At 43.7% G+C, this 15,158-nt stretch overlaps 1 protein-coding gene across 2 annotated transcripts in view; it reads right to left on the reverse strand.

The window, feature by feature from the left end:
- The window catches only part of RALGAPA2 (Ral GTPase activating protein catalytic subunit alpha 2), a 431,148-nt gene that overhangs the window by 381,128 nt on the left and 34,862 nt on the right, over nt 1-15,158 (reverse strand). For both annotated transcript variants that reach the window (XR_008392593.1, XM_053670940.1), the window contains exon 3: nt 772-882. Coding sequence is in view for 1 of the 2 variants with exons in the window: in XM_053670940.1 (XP_053526915.1) it covers nt 772-882 (111 nt within the window). In the remaining variant the exon portion in view is untranslated. The remainder of the gene's footprint in view (nt 1-771; nt 883-15,158) is intronic.

Consider the following 15,158-nt stretch of genomic DNA (forward strand, 5'->3'; position numbering starts at 1 on the left):
CTTTCCTCAGCCTGAAAACAAGCAATGCATCCTTTAAAACCTTCCCATGACCAAGCTACCCCTTGAGATACAATCCTCTGTTTTCATCATTACGCTTTCAAAAGCAGTATTCTCACATGTAACCTTCTTGGTCTCACCACACAGTTACTCCATTTCTTCTGTCCAGATTCTGACTGCACTACTCAGCTAGAACTTTTCTTTCACTAGTCAATGCCAACCTCCTCGGGGCACTATCATTTCGTAGTCCAGTTGCTACTCACCTTTTTTGCATCAACAGGCACTGTTGATCTTTCATTCTTTGAAATTCTCTCTTCTCTGGGCACCTGTGACCGAACACTTCCTCCTCTCACCCATTACTCCTTTACCTTTCCTCTTTGCCAAATAAAAGAAGGAATTACCCCAAATCCCTGACTGCCACTCTTTCTCTGTATATACTTTGCTCCTTGACAACAGCATGACTGCACCTCTCCCCCAAACTCCAGTCCCTGTATTTTTACTGCCCAGCCAGAACATACACCTGGCTGCCCTATAGGACACTTCATGGATATAAGAAAAAGGGATATAAGAAGGAGAAATCAAAGATGCATGCAGGATGTTAAGTCTAGTTCATAAGCTGCCATTACAGCAGTGGGGAAACCCTGGGTTAGGGTTAGGAAAGCCAGGTTTGGAAGGTAAAAGGATGAGTGTAGCTCTGGGAAGTCTAAGTTTGAAGTACAGGAAAATCTGAACATTTGAAAAAAATGTATGTCAAAAAATTGCAGAAATGCTTACCTTTTAATTTTAGACTATTTTCCAGTGTTATAAAATTTTCATAGAAGATGAAATATATCTGAGAATAGTTGGTCTCAAAAAACTGCTTAAGTTCACTTGCATCCACATTATCTGAAAGAAAAAGTTTTTACTTATGACAATAACCTTATACAATCATCAGAATTCACAACTTTTCAGAAATGAAAGTAAAAACTAATTTTATCCCTTCATAAGACAAAATTTTAAAAAATAGTATTCCATCCATTTATTCCCTATTAACAGAGCTCTGAATGGGCTTAAAGCACCCTCCCCCAAAGCCGACCCCTGCAGGAGACTGGAGTCAAGGAGATTAGAGCCATATGGGCACAGCATTTACAGACCAACCAGAAGGTCTGAACTAAGTGAGGGACTAGGGAAGGAAAAGATGACTTCCTGTTAGGGGAAGGTAAAGTATTCATGGCTTTTGACATAGGCCATTAGAGGGATAGGTTTGCACATCTGAAAAACAACTTTGCTGGTACAGTCATGGCCCAGTCTGTCCCCTCCCTCTACTGACATAAAACTAGCTAGAGAAACCTAGCAGGTGAGCTTCCCACCACACCCACCCATTTCCGTCTAGGCCACTGATCAACACCTTCCCTCCACCTTTTAGGTGACCTGTCCCCTTACTGTTTGGATGTTAGTGAAACCCTCCACAAGTTCCTAGAGGTGCCTTGAGTAGTGTTTCTCCCTGCTGCACCAGCTGTATAGGGAACTTAGCCCAGCAATATCTCTATCTGGGGCCAAACCAGTAACACAGCCACTTCTAACAGGGGCCCCATCATCCCTCACAACTCCGATCAGAGAAGTTATCCACTGTCAACATACCTTTGCAGGTTTCCCTTAGCAAACAAGATTGTTTGTGCCATTTACAACAGGGTCCTGATAAGGTGTTATCTCTTTGGATATTATACTAATAACCTTAGGAAAATGAAAAACAGCTTCCTTAAAATTACACAATGGGGAAAAATGTATTGCTATTCAATCTACAATAGAATGGCATCAATTACTTCTGGGGTCCTAAAACTGGGAATATATGTGAACACACCCATTACTATGCTTAAATTTGATATAGTTAAAACTATTGCTGGTACATCTAAAGAACTGTTTTCCTCTCATGACTGTATAGAGCCTTTCATGCAAAAAGTTAACCTGGTTCTTTGAAACAATGCACATAAGCTGCTTTTTAAGTCATGTAAGTTGCCAATTTCACATCCTGTTTCCTGCCGCAAAATAAAACTTAGCACAGGGCAATGAAAGTTCCTAGACTAACAAGTTAACCTAAGTGAGAGAAACAATGAAACTAGTATCATTAATCATATGAATATTATCATTCTAATGAGTTGTACAAACTTGCCAAAGTACAATCTTGCCACTCAGTCCTTGACTATCTTCTGTACAATGTGCCAGTTCCATTAAAGGTTTTATCTATTTTCACTCCAATATAAGCTGCTATCCTGCCCACCACCACCTGTTCCCTCTAAAGCACCTCGCCTGGCCAGCTCCTACTCACCACTCACTGGTCAGCTGAAACATCCCCAGCCCACCCCAAGACTAGGTTAGTGCCTCTGCTACATGTCCCATCGCTGTCTTCTTTCCCTATCATAGAACATATGCTACTTTACTTATTTCCTGATGAATTCCTGAATTGATTCTGATTAAATGATCTTTCTTAGAAATATTCCCTACACTCATAGAACTCTCAGTCTATCTATCATACGTCATTATGTCCTCTGCATCCAGCACAGTATTTAGTTCACTATTTTCTAGAATGAATTAGATGACAGAAACAGACTATAACAGACAATAACAGGAAATGACCATAACACGTAAGGCCACAAGGAGAAAAAAAGCCTAACCCTCCTCAAATCCTTCTGTCAATCAAGAAAAACAATTTTTAAAGGTTTTATTTATTTAGTTTTAGAGAGAGGGGAAGGGAAGGAGAAAGAGAAGTAGAAAAACATCACATGTGGTTGACATGGCCCCCACTGGGGACCTGGCCTGCAAACCAGGAATGTGCCCTGACTGGAAATCGAACCTGCAAACCTCTGGTTCACAGCCCACGCTCAATCCACTGAGCTACACCAGCCAGTGCTCAAGTGAAAAATGTTATCCCTCTGCTGAGGACTCCTTATTTCTACCTGTAGCCCAGACATACCCCTTCTACGCCTCCCTCTCCCACAAGCTCATAGCCTGCCACCAGCTGGATTTCTCCACATGAAGGTCTAAAGGACTTCTCCAATTAAACATGCCCAAAGGAAACTTTTCTTTGCCCCTCATATTCTGATCTGCCCTCAGAGACCACCATCCACCCAGCAGCTCAAGGCAACACTTAAACATCATTCTTGCTTCTCAGTCCTTCACAGCATCATTTCCAGGGTGTTAGTTCCACCTCAAAAATGTCCCAGCCCTGGACCTCTTCTCACCCTTCACAGCCTTGCCTGGTATACATCATCATAAATCCTCACCGGGGCAATAATGTTGGCTGCCTGGGCTCACTACATCAACTCTTTACGTCTATAATCCACTATCCACACTGCAGCCAAGAAGAAAATGTCACACTGAAAATCAAATCAAACAATTCCTTTCCAAAAAACACCTTCCAAAGGGCTGCAAGTAGTACTTAAATTCCAAATTCTTTTTTTCTTTTTATTTTCTATTACTTTTTTCCAAATTTCTCTTGCTTTGTAAGAAATTATTGTTCAAGTAGAGTTGTCTCCATTTTCTCCCAACCACTCCCCACCACCCCAGCCATCTCCACCTCCCACCCTCAATCCTATCCCCCTTTGCCTTTGTCCATGTGTCCTCTATTACTCTTTCTTGATGACCCTACCCCCTTTTGCCCCCATCATACCCTCCCCACCACCCCTCTAGTTACTGTCACTTTGTTCTTTATTTCAATATCTCTGATTACATTTGGCTTGCCTGTTTGTTTTGTTAATTAGGTTCCACTTATAGGTGAGATCATATGGTTATTTGTCTTTCACCACCTGGCTTATTTCACTTAGCCTAATGCTCTCCAGATCCATCCATTCTGTCCTGAAGGATAGGAGCTCCTTTCTTTCTACTATGTACATAGTATTCCATTGTGTAAATGTACCATAGTTTTTGGTTCCACGCATTTACTGATGGATACTTAGGTTGCTTCCAAAACTTGGCCATTGTAAATTTTGCTGCTATGAACATTGTGGTGCATAAGTTCTTCTGAGTTGGTGTTTCAGGATTCTTATGGTATAATACCAGCAGTGGAATTGCCAAGTCAAAAGGCAGTTCCATTAGTTCCATTTTTCATTTTCTGAGGAAATCCCATTCCACAGTGGCTGTACCAGTCTGCATTCCTACCAACAGTACTAGGGTTCCCTATTCTCCACAATGTTGCCAACACTTATTTGTGGATTTGGTTATGATGGCCATTCTGACCAGTGTGAAGTGGAATCTCACTGAGGTTTTAATTTACATCTGATGGCTAGTGATGCTGAGTATCCTTTCATGTGTCTCTAGGCCGTCTATATGGCCTCTGTACAGAGAAGTATCTGTTCAGATCCTTTGCCCATTTTTTAGTTGGTTTGTTTGTCTTACCAGGAGGTATTCTGCTCTACCCTATGGGGCGTAAGCCTCACTGCTGAGTGCAGAGTGACTAGATTAACAAATGAAAATGTCCACAGACAGTAGATCCCTGGCAGTCTCAGAGCAGGCTACCTAAGGTCAGATGGGGTCAACATCTGACATCACCAGACACAGATCCAGAAAGAAAAAACAGTGATAAATACTAGAGGCTACCGAGATAAAATCCACTGTGGTCTTCTACATGATTAGTGGTATTTATTTTCTTGTATAGCTTTTTAACACTCATTTCTTGTCCAGCAAATTTGTGCATATGAAGTCACTATATATTGTACTAAAATTTATTGATCTCTTTTCTTATAATAGTCATACTCTCCTTACACCTTTATAAAACTTGTTCATTGATGTTTGATAGTGGGATTGAGGGGGGAGGTATTTTTGTAGATGTGGGCTTATACCATGGGCTTTGTGGTTTTGTTCTAGCAGCACCTGCACAGCAGCATATGTGGTGGGTGGAGTGACCTTCAGTCAACCAGCTAGAGGGAAGGAGCCACCAAAGAACAACACAACAATAATCAAAACACAGTTACATCCAGAGAACCAACATAAATGGCATAAAGGGCATCCCAAGAGCATCAAGTTCAGGAGATCAAGGAGACTGCACAACTGAATCTCACAGGTCTCCTACCATACAAGTTCACACCACAAACTGAATGAATCAAACAGATCCACTTAAGAAGCAGAAGCAAACAAGAAAAGTCTCACAAATAATGGGAAGACAAAGAAACATCCCCCAATTGAAAGGAAAGGAGGAATCCTCAGAAAGAATGCTAAATGAAATAGAGGCTACTCAACTATCAAATAGTTCAAAACAATGGTTATAAGGAAGCTGAGATATCAGTGAGAATTACCAACAACCACAGGGAAGCTACAAAGAATTTACTGTGATTAGACCAGCATTAAAAAAGGACATAGAACAATCAACAAGGGCTAAAAGAAAATGAAGAGTACAATTTCTTTTTTTTTCCCAGTGTGGATTTTCATATATTTTCTTTCAAGGGATTTTTAAAAATGTATATCATTGATTATGCCATTACAGTTGTCCCATTCCCCCCCCTTCATTCTCCTCCACCCTGCGTACTCCCTCCAACCCACACTACCCCACTTTAGTTCATGTCCATGTGTCATAAGTTCTTTACCTTCTACATTTCCCACACTACTCTTACCCTCCCCCTATTTTCTCCCCACCATCTATGCTACTTATTCTCTGTACCTTCTCCACCCTCTCCCTCCCAATCCCCTGTTGCTAACCTTCATGTGATCTCCATTTCTGTGGCTCTATTCCTGATCCAGCTGTCCACTTAGTTTGCTTTTGTTTTAGGTGTGGTTATTAATAACTGTGAGTTTGCGGTCCTTTCACTGTTCATATTTTTATCTTCTTTTTCTTAGATAAGTCCCTTCAACATTTCATAAAATATGGGCTTGGTGATGATGAACTCCTTTAACTTGACCTAATCTGAGAAGCGCTTTACCTGCCCTTCCATTCTAAATGAAAGCTTTGCTGGATGGAGCAATCTTGGATGTAGGTCTTTGCCTTTCATGACTTGGAATACTTTTTCCAGCCCCTTCTTGCCTGTAAAGTGTCTTTTGAGAAAGCAGCTGACAGTCTGATGGGAACTCCTTTGTAGATGACTGTCTTTTTATCTCTTGCTGCTTCTAGGATTCTCTCCTTCATTTTAATCTTGGGTAATATAATTATGATGTGCCTTGGTATGTTCCTCTTTAGGTCCACCTTCTTTGGAAACCTCCGAGCTTCCTGGAGTTCCTGGAAGTCTATTTCCTTTGCCAGATTGGGGAAGTTCTCCTTTATTATTTGTTCAAATAATTTTTCCACTTGTTGCTCTTCCTTTTCACCTTCCAGTACCTCTATAATTCAGATGTTGGAACGTTTAAAGATGTCCTTGGAGGTTCCTAACCTTCTCCTCATTTTTTTTGAATTCTTGTTTCTTCATTCTTTTCTGTTTCGTTCTTCCTTCTGGTCCACTCCATTGATTTGAGTCCCAGTTTTCTTCCCATCACTACTGGTTCCCTGTGCATTTTGTTTCATTTCCCTTAGTGTAGCCTTCATTTTTTCATCTAATTTGCGACCAAAATCAACCAATTCTGTGAGTATCCTGATCACCAGTGTTTTGAACTGTGCATCTGATAGGTTGGCTATTTCTTTGTCACTTAGAAGTACTGGCTCTGGGGCTTTGATTTATTCTTCTGATTGAGCCATTTTTGGTCAGGTCAAGCCTGTTACGTATGAGGGGCTAAGCCTTAGGTGTTCGCCAGCAAGGGGTAACCCAGTCACTGGGTTGTGATGCTGTGTGTGGGGGCGGGGTGAGAGAGGGAACAATGGCGCTTGTTCTGCTCTCTTTCGGATTTCAGTCCCTTCTGCTGCTTCTCACAAGCCAGAACCTTTTCAATCCATGCTTTTAGGCTTTACTTCCCATTGCTGGGGCCCTGGGTTGCTCAGTCTGCCTTACTACCCATTCTTGCCTAGTTTATCGGCGCATGAATGTGTGACCACAGTCAGCCACGCGCCACATGTGCTCCCAGGTCTGGCTGCCACTGCCTTTTCCTGCCTCAATCCCTTTCCGCTGGCCTCCAACTCTGCCCCTCTTACTGGACTGCTTGAATAGTTGTCAGACTTCCGTACAGCTCAATTTTCTGTCTGTTCTGATTGTGTTTTGGTTATAAATCCTTGTTGTCCTTAAATATGGTTGTGCGGAGGCACAGTGTTTCCACCTATGCCTCCATCTTGGCTGGAAGTTCAGAATATAATTTCTGAATGAACAACACAGCAGAAGGAATCAAAAGCAGGCTCAATGAAGTCAACATTCAGAAAGCGAAGGCATTTTTATATACTGTTGAAACCAGAAAAATAGAGAATAAAGTAGGGATTGCCTTAAAGAGATTTGGCCTGGAGGCAGAAACCACAAGGAAATTAAGAAAGAATATAGAGAGTGGAGAAGGCGGAATTACAAAACCAATGGGGCTGAACAAGTAGAGGACCACCTGTTCAAGTGTCTAGATTAAAATTTTTCCATTATTCAAAACCCAGAAAGCTTAGGTCATGCTCGTGCCACCCGAGTAGCCAGTAGCTAACAGCCACATTTGCCCCTATACAATGCTTGCTTGCTTGCTTGCTTGCGTCTATAAAAAGACTTAGCTATAAACTTTCATTTAGAATGGAAGGGCAGAAAAAGTGCTTCTCAGATAAGATCAAATTCAAGGAGTTCATCATCACCAAGCCCTTATTATATGAAATGTTAAAGGGACTTATCTAAGAAAAAGAAGTTAAAGAAACATGAACAGTGAAAGGACAACAAACTCACAGTTATTAACAACCACACCTAAAACGAAAGCAAACTAAAAGGACAGCTAGATCAGTTGTGGAAACATAGAAATGAAGATCTCAAGGAGGGTTAGCAACAGGAGAGTGGGAGGAGAAGGGGGGAGAAGGTACAGAAAATAAATAGCATAGACAGTAGATAGAAAATAGATGGGGGGCAAGAATAGCATGGGAAATATAGAATCTAAAGGACTTGAGACACATGGTCATAAACTAAAGGGGGGGTGATGGTGGGGATGGGGGGTAGGGTGGAGGGGAATGAAGGGGGGAATAGAACAACTGTAACAGCATAATCAATAAAAAAATTAAAAAATTAAAAAAAGACTTAGCTATAAGCGCTTAGGGCGGCTCTCGTTTGCAGCTCTTATGAGCACCGTGTCTCCGGACACTCTGAGGGTCCGCCCCCGCGCAGGTTAAAACTTTGGCCAATAAAATAACATCTCTGAATCCTGAAAGTTTCTGACAATTTGTCTCTCGCATTGGTGGATGCAACATTTGGAGGCCCCAGCGAGATCTCCCCTGGTGGAGTTTCGGTTCAGAAACTAGAAGGACAGCTCGGGCTGAGTAAGGAATTGGGAGGATCCTCTGTTGTTTCTAGGGCCACAGAGCAAGACAGCCCTGAGGTGGTAGGCGGGACGCTGCCGGTAGCCCACCCAGGGGCTCCCAGGGACGGGACGCTGCTTGGGACTTGGTTTTAGTTTCATAAGATTGTGACCGGTCACGTTAGGTTTCGTTTCTCTTTGCGCTGCGCTGTGCCGTGAACCAGAATCAGGATTTATGTCTAGGGACTGTGCATTGTCTGCATTATTTTTTGTTTTTGTGTCCACACTCGTTGCCACCATTCTTGTTTCTGAACTTCCCAAAGTCCTTCGGCGCCAGCTAATGGGCCAGCAGGAGTCCGTACCTAGCTCTCTACTACATTAGGAAGTGTATGCAGGAGAACCAAAGGAGTAGGAGAGCAATTTGCCTAGCTACAGGGAGACGTCAGCAAAAAGGCGAAGGGGGACCGTGCAGTGACCGGGTCCCAAAGCAGCCGCAGAATAAACCCAAGCTCCATCCAGTCCTGCCAGGAACGCCCCTCCCTCGTACCACCGCAGGGAGGAACCTGACTCATCAAGGCAGGATGGTGGTGGACCCACCAGCCCACCACACACTCGGAGTGGAGTGCATTATAGGGAGAGGGAGGCAGTGCGCGTGGGAGCAGCCGCCAATTTGCCTCCCAAGAGCGATGCCGTCATTTTACCGCTCCCCGCCTAATTTATGTTCCTTTCTCCACAAGTGATTTACACAATTGGAAACATCAGAACCCCCCGTTTTCAGAGAAACCTCAAGGATTAATCTCCCTCCTTGAGACCATATTCAGAACCCATCAGCCCACCTGGGATGATTGCCAGCAGATTCTGCAGACCCTTTTCACTTCGGAAGAGAGGGATTGGATTATTAGGGAAGCTGCCAAGGCAGTCTTAGGAGAGGAAGGGGATACCTTAGCGGGAAGGAGGGAACTCGAGGATATCCTCCCAACTCAGCCCCCAGCTTAGGACCCTAACACCACAGGGGGAAGGGACGAGTTCCTCCAGTACCACCGGGCTCTACTTAGAGGACTAAAGGCAGCGGCTAGGAAGCCGACCAATTTCAGTAAAGTTAGTGAAGTCATTCAGGGGAGAGAGGAACCCCCAGCAGCCTTCCTAGAAAGACTCATAGGACAAAACAAAAAGGCGGGCTTGCTCACACAAAACCGCTCCGCTCACTTAACAGCACGAATAGACCAAAAATGGCTCTAGGACAACTCAGAGCCCCAGAACCGATAGACCTAAGTGATGAAGAAATAGCCAGTCTTTCAGATGCACAGTTCAAAACACTGGTTATCAGGATCCTTACAGAACTGGTTGACTTTAGTCACAAATTAGAGAAACATATGGAAGCTAAATTAATTGAAATGAATGGGGATACAAAAGATACCAATAGTAATGGAAAGAAAATTGGGACTCAAATCAAGGGAGAGAACCAGACGGAAGAAAAAAATGATCAAACAGAAAGGAATGAAGAAATAAGAATTCAGAAAAATGAGGAGAAGCTTAGGAACCTCCAGGACATCTTTAAACGTTCCAACATCCGAATTATAGGGGTACCAGAAGGGGGAAAGGCACACCAGTTGAAAAATTATTTGAACAAATAATAAAGGAGAATTTCCCCAAGATGGCAAAGGAAATAGACTTCCGAGAAATCCAGGAAGCTCAGAGAGTCTCAAAGAAGTTGGACTCAAGAAGGAACACACCAAGGCACATCATAATTACATTAGCCAAGATTAAAATGAAGGAGAGAATCCTAGAAGCAGCAAGAGCTAAGGGGACAGTCACCTACAAAGGAGTTCCCATCAGACTGTCAGCTGATTTCTCAAAAGAGACCTTACAGGCAAGAAGGGGCTGGAAAGAGGTATTCCAAGTCATGAAAACCAAAGATCTACAACCAAGATTGCTCTACCCAGCAAAACTTTCATTTAGAATGGAAGGACAGATAAAGTGCTTCTCAGATAAGACCAAATTCAAGGAGTTCATCATCACCAAGCCCTTATTATATGAAATGTTAAAGGGACTTACCTAAGAAAAAGAAGATAAAAAAGATGAACAGTGAAAGGACAGCAAACTCACAGTTATTAAGAACCACACCTAAAACAAAAGCAAACTAAGAGGATAGCTAGATCAGGAGCAGAACCATAGAAATGAAGCTCACATGGACGGTTAGCAACAGGGGAGTGGGAGGAGGGGAAGGGGGGAGAAGGTACAGAAAATAAGTAGCATAGACAGTAGATAGAAAATACATAGGGGGGAGGGTAAGAATAGTAGGGGAAATACAGAATCTAAAGAATTTGAGATACATGTTCATGAACTAAAGGGGGAAATGGTGGGGGAGGGGTATGCAGGGTGGAGGGGAAGGGAGGGGGGAATAGAGCAAATGTAATGGCATAATCAATAAAAAAAATAAATTAAATAAAAAAAAAGACTAAAAAAAAAAAAAGACTCATGGAGGCTTATAGACTATATACTCCCTTAGATCCTGAAGCAGAAGAGAACAGGAGACTAGTTAACATATCTGAAGCTGCCTATTTGACTCAGGCAGCTTCAGATATCAGGGAAAAACTTCGGAAAATAGAGGGACTTAAAGGAGAAAACAGGAGCAAGTTATTAGAAATAGCTCAGAAGGTATACGTCAATAGGGATGATCCGGAGGTTTGCAGAGTGAAAGAGGTTGCCGAGATCCTGATTGCCGCCCAGAAGCCTCCCTCCGAAGGGAAAGGAGGACAGCAAAAGGGCCAGGGACGGCAAATAGACAAAGATCAATGTGCCTTTTGCAAGGAGAGAGGGCACTGGAAGCGCGACTGCCCAAAGTTGAAGGCCGCTAGTCAAGGGCGGAAACAAGGCCCCGAAGTCCTGCTCCAAACCTCAGACTGACGGGGCCGGCGCTCCATTCCCATCGGCTCCCAGGAGCCCACGGTCACCCCAACAGTTGAAGGTAAACCAACAGACTTCCTGGTGGACACAGGAGCCACCGTCTCAGTCCTGAAACAACCACAGGGGCAAATTCAAAAGGCAACGACCAAAATAATTAGGGCAATGGGCAAAGCAGAGGCCTATCCATGGGCTACTGCAAGAATAACTAACCTGGGCCGGGGCACCATTACCCACTCTTTCCTAGTCATTCCAGACTGCCCTTACCCACTGCTTGGCAGAGACTTGTTGCAGAAGCTCCAAGCCACCATCACCTTCAGAAGTGAGGAGAGCCCCTCAAAGAACAGGAACGAGGAGGCGAAGGTCAGCTTGGAAGTAACTGTCCCACTGTCTGAGGAGTACTTGCTTGCCACTTTCCAAGGAGGTAAGGAGGAAGGAGTGGGGGTTCCAGATGCCCTGCTGGCCAGGGTACCTGGAGTCTGGGCAGAAACTAATCAACCAGGATTGGCCACCCACCACTGTTCAGTTTCTTAAGACAACAGCCTTGAACCCAGAGACCCTACTGCCAGTACCTGATTCCACCCTAGTCCACAGCTGCAAACAGATACTAGACACAGTGACTGGCTCCCACCCAGATCTGAGAGACCAGGCATATGAGAAGGCTGACCTGACCCTGTTTACAGACAGCAGCAGTTTTATCAAAAATGGACAGCGGTATGCAGGGGCAGCAGTAACCACAAAGGACGAAGTCCTGTTGCAAGGGGCATTGCCAGCAGGGACCCCTGCACAGAGGGCCGAGTTGATTGGACTAACTAAGGCCTTGCAAATTGCGGAGGGGAAGATAGCTAATATCTACACTGACAGCTGCTATGCATTTGCTACCGCCCACATCCATGGGGCCATATATAAGGAGAGAGGCCTCCTAACGGCAGGGGGAAAAGACGTTAAGAATCGTAGTGAGATTCTTGCCCTCCTGGATGCCATTTGGTTGCCCACCAAAGTTGCCATCATACATTGCAAAGGACACCAGAAAGGGGATTCCCCTGTTATAAAAGGAAACTGCCTAGCAGACTTGGCTGCCAAGGAGGCAGCTACAAGGAAACAAGAAAACCTCCTTCCCTTGTTACCTCAGCCAACACTGCCTCCGGATCCTAGGTACTCCCCAGAGGAAGAGCAGGAAGGAATACAGCTAATGGGGCAGAAAAGTCAGCAGGGGTGGATAGAGCTTCCCGACTCCAGGCTTTACCTACCCCAGGGGACAGTAAGAGAAATAGTCAAAGATATACATGCCAGCACTCATCTCGGGCAAAATAAGTTAGAACAACTAACTCTTAAAGAAACTATAATAAAGCTAAAAGAAGAGACCGGCGAAAACTGGGTAGAGCTACTCCCTTTTGCCCTATTTAGAGTAAGATGTACCCCCTACCTGAACAGGTGGATGCCCTATGAGATTCTATTTGGGCAACCTGTACCCCTAGTTCCTCGCCTGGCCAGAGAAGAAATAGAGGTTTCTAATCATTACTTCCTGAAGTCCTTACAGGCCCTGCAGCAAATCTGGAGTGAAGTGTGAGGCCTGAGAGACCAGACTTCACCGGACCCAACCTCTAACGCCCGATGGCCTGAGCCACCTGACCCAGGACAGTGGGTGTACATTCTCAACCATAGACGGAGTAACCTAGAGCCTCGGTGGATAGGACTGTTCCAGGTACTGCTGAGCACCCCAACAGCTGTCTGAGTAGCAGAGAAACCGTATTGGATACATCTCTCCCATGTAAAGCCAGCACAAGCACAGGGTGAGGTATCTAAAGGATGACGAGTCAAGAGGGATCCCGACAAGCCACTAAAGCTCACTTTTTCAAATATCTAGGACTGTTAATCCTCTATTGCGTACCAAGTAATAGCCTAGACCCACAGGAGTGGGTGTTAATAAGGACAAATGATGGCACCATAATTGCCACCAACTATACTTGGACTGAGACTAACCCTGTAACTCTAAAAGCAGACTTCTCCAAACTATCTGGAGATGAAATATGTAATACCCCCCTAGGATATAGACATAATAATAGACATCAAGGCCCCCTAGGGGGAACTGTGGCACTAAAAAGAAATCTAAAATATGATGCCTCTCTGAAAATATTATTCAGGAGCATATGGGTGCCCAGAACCACCTGGGAAGTGGACACAAATGTGTAGGGAGACTAGTGACTACTGCCTAAACCAGAGAATCTTGCCTGAAAATGGTAGCCATCTTACACTTACTAAAGCACCAGAGGACTTGTGGTTTATATGTACTCGGGGTATTTTTAAATGTATCATCCCTACCTCTCCTGAATTATGTGTAAGTGCCTATATTATATCACAAGTATACTTCTATGGAGGGAACCCAGACTTTTTGCTAGTACCACCAAAATGTGCTAGAAGAGCCCCGCTACTAATTCCCATAATAGCCACCATTGGGATACTAGGATCTACTGCTGTAGGGGCAGGGGCATTCATCCACGAAGAGAACAGTCTTAGACAACTTTCACAGACTTTCTCCAAAGATATCTCCTTACTCCAAGACCAAGTAATATATTTAGAGCGCCAAATAGACTCCCTTGCTGAAGTAGCCCTGCAGAATAGAAGGGGGCTCGACCTCCTTTTCCTTCAGCAAGGTAGGCTTCTAATGCGCCACATTAGAAGAGTGTTGTTTTTATGCTAATCATTCAGGAATAATTAGAGAGAATATCAAAATACTCACCAAAAGATTGAAGGAAAGAGAACGAGCCGAAGAAAACTCTAGTTGGTATGCTTCAAACCAACTAGAGTTTAAGACTCTAGTCTTCCCCTTTAAGACTTCCCCTTGGCTAACCACACTAATATCTGCTATTACTGGACCCCTGTTAATCCTCATACTAGCATTAACCATAGGACCCACAGTGTTTAATAAAATCCTTGCCTTTATCAAAGAAAGAGTAGAAATAGTTAAACTAATGATACTCTCCCAACCCTATATGATTCTTTCCGAAGACGAGGAAGAGTCAAGGATTTGACTCACAAGGAAATGGGGGAATGTTGAAACCAGAAAAATAGAGAATAAAATAGGGACTGCCTTAAAGAGATTTGGCCTGGAGGCAGAAACCACAAGGAAATTAAGAAAGAACATAGGGAGTGGAGAAGGCGGAATTACAAAACCAATGGGGCTGAACAAGTAGAGGACCACCTGTTCAAGTGTCTAGATTAAAATTTTTCCATTACTCAAAACCCAGAAAGCTTAGGTCATGCTCGTGCCACCCGAGTAGCCAGTAGCTAACAGCCACATTTGCTTCTATACAATGCTTGCTTCCTTGTGCCACCCAAGTAGCCAGTAGCTAACAGCCACATTTGCCTCTATACAATGCTTGCTTGCTCACGTCTATAAAAAGACTTAGCCATAAGCGCTTAGGGCGGCTCTCGTTTGCAGCTCTTATGAGCACCGTGTCTCCGGACACTCTGAGGGTCCGCCCCTGCGCAGGTTAAAACTTTGGCCAATAAAATAACAACTCTGAATCCTGAAAGTTTCTGACAATTTGTCTCTCACGTTGGTGGATGCAACATACACCAACAATGAAATATCAGAAAGAGAAATCAGGAAAAAAATCCCATTTGATATAGCAAAAAGAAAAATAAAGTACCTTGGAATAAACCTAAGTGGAGAGGTAAAGACCTATACTCAGAAAACTATAAAACACTGAAGAAAGAAATTAAGGAAGACACAAACAAATGGAAGCATGTGCCATGTTCATGGACTGGAAGAGTCGACATCATCAAACTATCCATGTGACCCAAGGTGATTTACAGATCCAATGCAATCCCTACTTAAAAATATCAATGACATATTTCACAGATATAAATCAAACATCTCAAAAATATATACGGAACTATAAACAACCCTGAATAGCCCCAGCAATTTTATGAAAGAACAAAATAGGAGGGATCACAGT

This window comes from Artibeus jamaicensis, unplaced genomic scaffold, assembly GCF_021234435.1.
Source record: "Artibeus jamaicensis isolate MK-2021 breed Jamaican fruit bat unplaced genomic scaffold, CSHL_Jam_final contig_65, whole genome shotgun sequence".
NCBI lineage: Eukaryota > Metazoa > Chordata > Mammalia > Chiroptera > Phyllostomidae > Artibeus > Artibeus jamaicensis.